This window comes from Protopterus annectens, chromosome 2.part0 (assembly GCF_019279795.1).
Source record: "Protopterus annectens isolate FY-2018-M chromosome 2.part0, PAN1.0, whole genome shotgun sequence".
NCBI classification, from domain to species: Eukaryota; Metazoa; Chordata; order Ceratodontiformes; family Protopteridae; genus Protopterus; species Protopterus annectens.
The window spans coordinates 548,777,988-548,780,487 of record NC_056728.1 but is presented as its reverse complement, the minus strand read 5'-3'; the positions used below and the strand labels follow the sequence as shown (position 1 = coordinate 548,780,487).

Here is a 2,500-nt window from a genome sequence, read left to right as displayed (position 1 = left end):
AATGCAACAGTGACCGAACATCCCTGTTTTAATTTAATCAGGCTAGACTGGTGCAAGATCAGTACCAACATAGCCAAACATGTGTCCCTCATCACTCAAAAGAAAAAACTATTTCAGGACTGGCAACAATACCAGAATAAAACTGCGTACCCACAGAACCCTAATGGAACCCGCCAAGACCACACTGCCAGAAGTGATCCTGAACACACCAGCAGTGACTCGTCCAGCCACGAAGCAGGAGAAAGAAATCCATGCCAAACTCCTACTAAAAACATCGATGACAGAACCTGTGCAGGAGCCATCCCCAAAAAGCCTCTTGCATGCACAAACGCTCCCACCAAAGAAGCCACCAGGAGCACCAGGAACAGGAATGAACCCTCCCCCAACCAAGTAAGCAAGGACAACAGAGCACCACTGCCACCGCCCAACAATCAGAGATCCACACCACCAAGCAACAGAGTCCCTCGCCACCAACAGCAGCCTTTTTTAGCCAGGGACATGGACTCTCAACCCCCGGACCTGACTCCCAAACCACAAAGAGGCAGACTGCCGAACACAACAAAGAGAATCACTCAAGGACGAACAAAATCATCGACCAACAAACAACAGAGGACGTCGAGATATTAAACCCAGAACACGCAACAAATACCAGCAGAGGAGTCTGCAACCACAACACCATTTTCAACCTCTCCACCACGATCTTTGACCCTAGCACCAAGGACTTACTCACCAAAGGACTTAACTTCATCCCGGCCCAATGCACCAAGACCACAGATGTCATTTTGGACCTTAAACTTTTTTGCTGCAAACTCAATCTGAAATGTGGTTTCACAAATAAAAAATTCTTTAATCCTGGTGCTGAAAGACATGCCAGTAATTTGTTCAACTGCACCAAAGGTAATGATATACTATTCAGTAACAATACTGACTTACTCTTCAGTAATGCTGTTTCTGTTAATCAACCGACTTTTATTTATGATTCTGATGCTTCAGTTGACCAAAATAGTAATATCACACATGCACTGCTTCACTCAGACTTTAATGATAACCATGCTAGACCAGTCTGCAGCTATGCAAACAGTGCCACTTTTGACGCCACAAACGATGGTACCAGTTATATGTTTACGAATGCTGATACAATTGGTGTTACGATACTGCAAATATGAAAGCAAATGTAAATGGAATTGCAAATGTGACTAAAAAGAATTTGCCTAATGTTGTTACAAATGTAGTTACAAATGCTGCAGAAAATGATTTCAGGAAAGGTACCACAGATATCAGCATAAATGTTGCCTGTAATGCACCGCATGCCTTGAATATGATACGGAGCACCACCAATGCAGACATTTTGTTTCTACCAGCTCCCGCCATCAACAAAAAAGCAAGAGGGGTGGCTCCCACCAGCAACACTAGCACTGTTTTGGGTAGGGATACTTCATCTGTAGAAAATAAGAATTTGCTCACACACGCACAATAGAAAGGAGAGCCGATGCACTCCAAACAACAACACAGACCCCTCCGCTCCTAACCCAGCTGGCAACAATAGCCACACAGGAGAAACCAACCACCAGAGTATCAGGATACTCTAGGGTTCTGTACCAACACGCACAGGGCAACAGTAAGCACTAGCCCTGACTACCCTAGCGCAAGACACCAGAGTTTCCTCAACCAGTTCACAGGAGCCAGGATAGGCATCACGCATGCAGACCCAGATATGCACGTGGTGGAATCCCCCAATAGCTCCCTAGGAGTAACAGACACCCCAAGGGTAACCCGCCACTTGTTGACGAACTGAGCCACCAGTAGCCCAGCTGATAGCACCAAGGACAGGCTACCAACTCAAACCAGAGAACAACAGCATATTTCAGGCGCCAATCAAACAACGCCCGGACCATGTTGGCCGCACAATACTGGCCTCAGTCCCAGCGACCCCACAGATAGCAGTGCTGGGAGCAATCGCAGCATCAGCCTACTCGGACACTCAACAAGTCTGATTATCTCTGATAATGGCGGACAAGGCCCTCGAATCCTAAAAAGGAAAAGTACGTTTAACCCCCTCAGCAACTACATATAGATTTTCAGCAAAGTGTGCGAGAACGAAATCAGGACATTACTGAACCACAAACTCACTAGATTCAAAAATAACCTTAGCAAACTAGAAAAGGCAGCATTACAATCCCTTAAAGCCAACCACAATGTCACCATGCTTAAAGCAGACAAAGGGGCGGGAATCGTGGTCATGGATACCACAACCTACAACCACAAAATGCTGACTATACTTGCAGACAAACTCAACTATCGCAAAGTCAGCAAAAGTGAAGTGTTAAAGAGTTTCAAAAGGATAGACAGCACACTGATGGAATTAGTTAGAAATTACGCCATTTCAGGAGAAGAGTTTGAATTCATGCAGGTGGATTCCCCAGAACTTGGTAAACTATTTGGAATCCCAAAAATACACAAAGATCAATCGGACCCCCCCACTCAGGCACATAGTCTCCTC

At 45.5% G+C, this 2,500-nt stretch overlaps 1 protein-coding gene across 1 annotated transcript in view; it reads left to right on the top strand.

Annotated features, from left to right (window-relative positions):
• Nucleotides 1-2,239: 2,239 nt before the first annotated feature.
• LOC122792751 (interferon-induced very large GTPase 1-like) overlaps nt 2,240-2,500 on the top strand; it is a 59,980-nt gene continuing 59,719 nt past the window's right edge. Inside the window, exon 1 of the mRNA XM_044060328.1 lies at nt 2,240-2,429. Within this exon, the coding sequence (XP_043916263.1) occupies nt 2,240-2,429 (190 nt within the window). The remainder of the gene's footprint in view (nt 2,430-2,500) is intronic.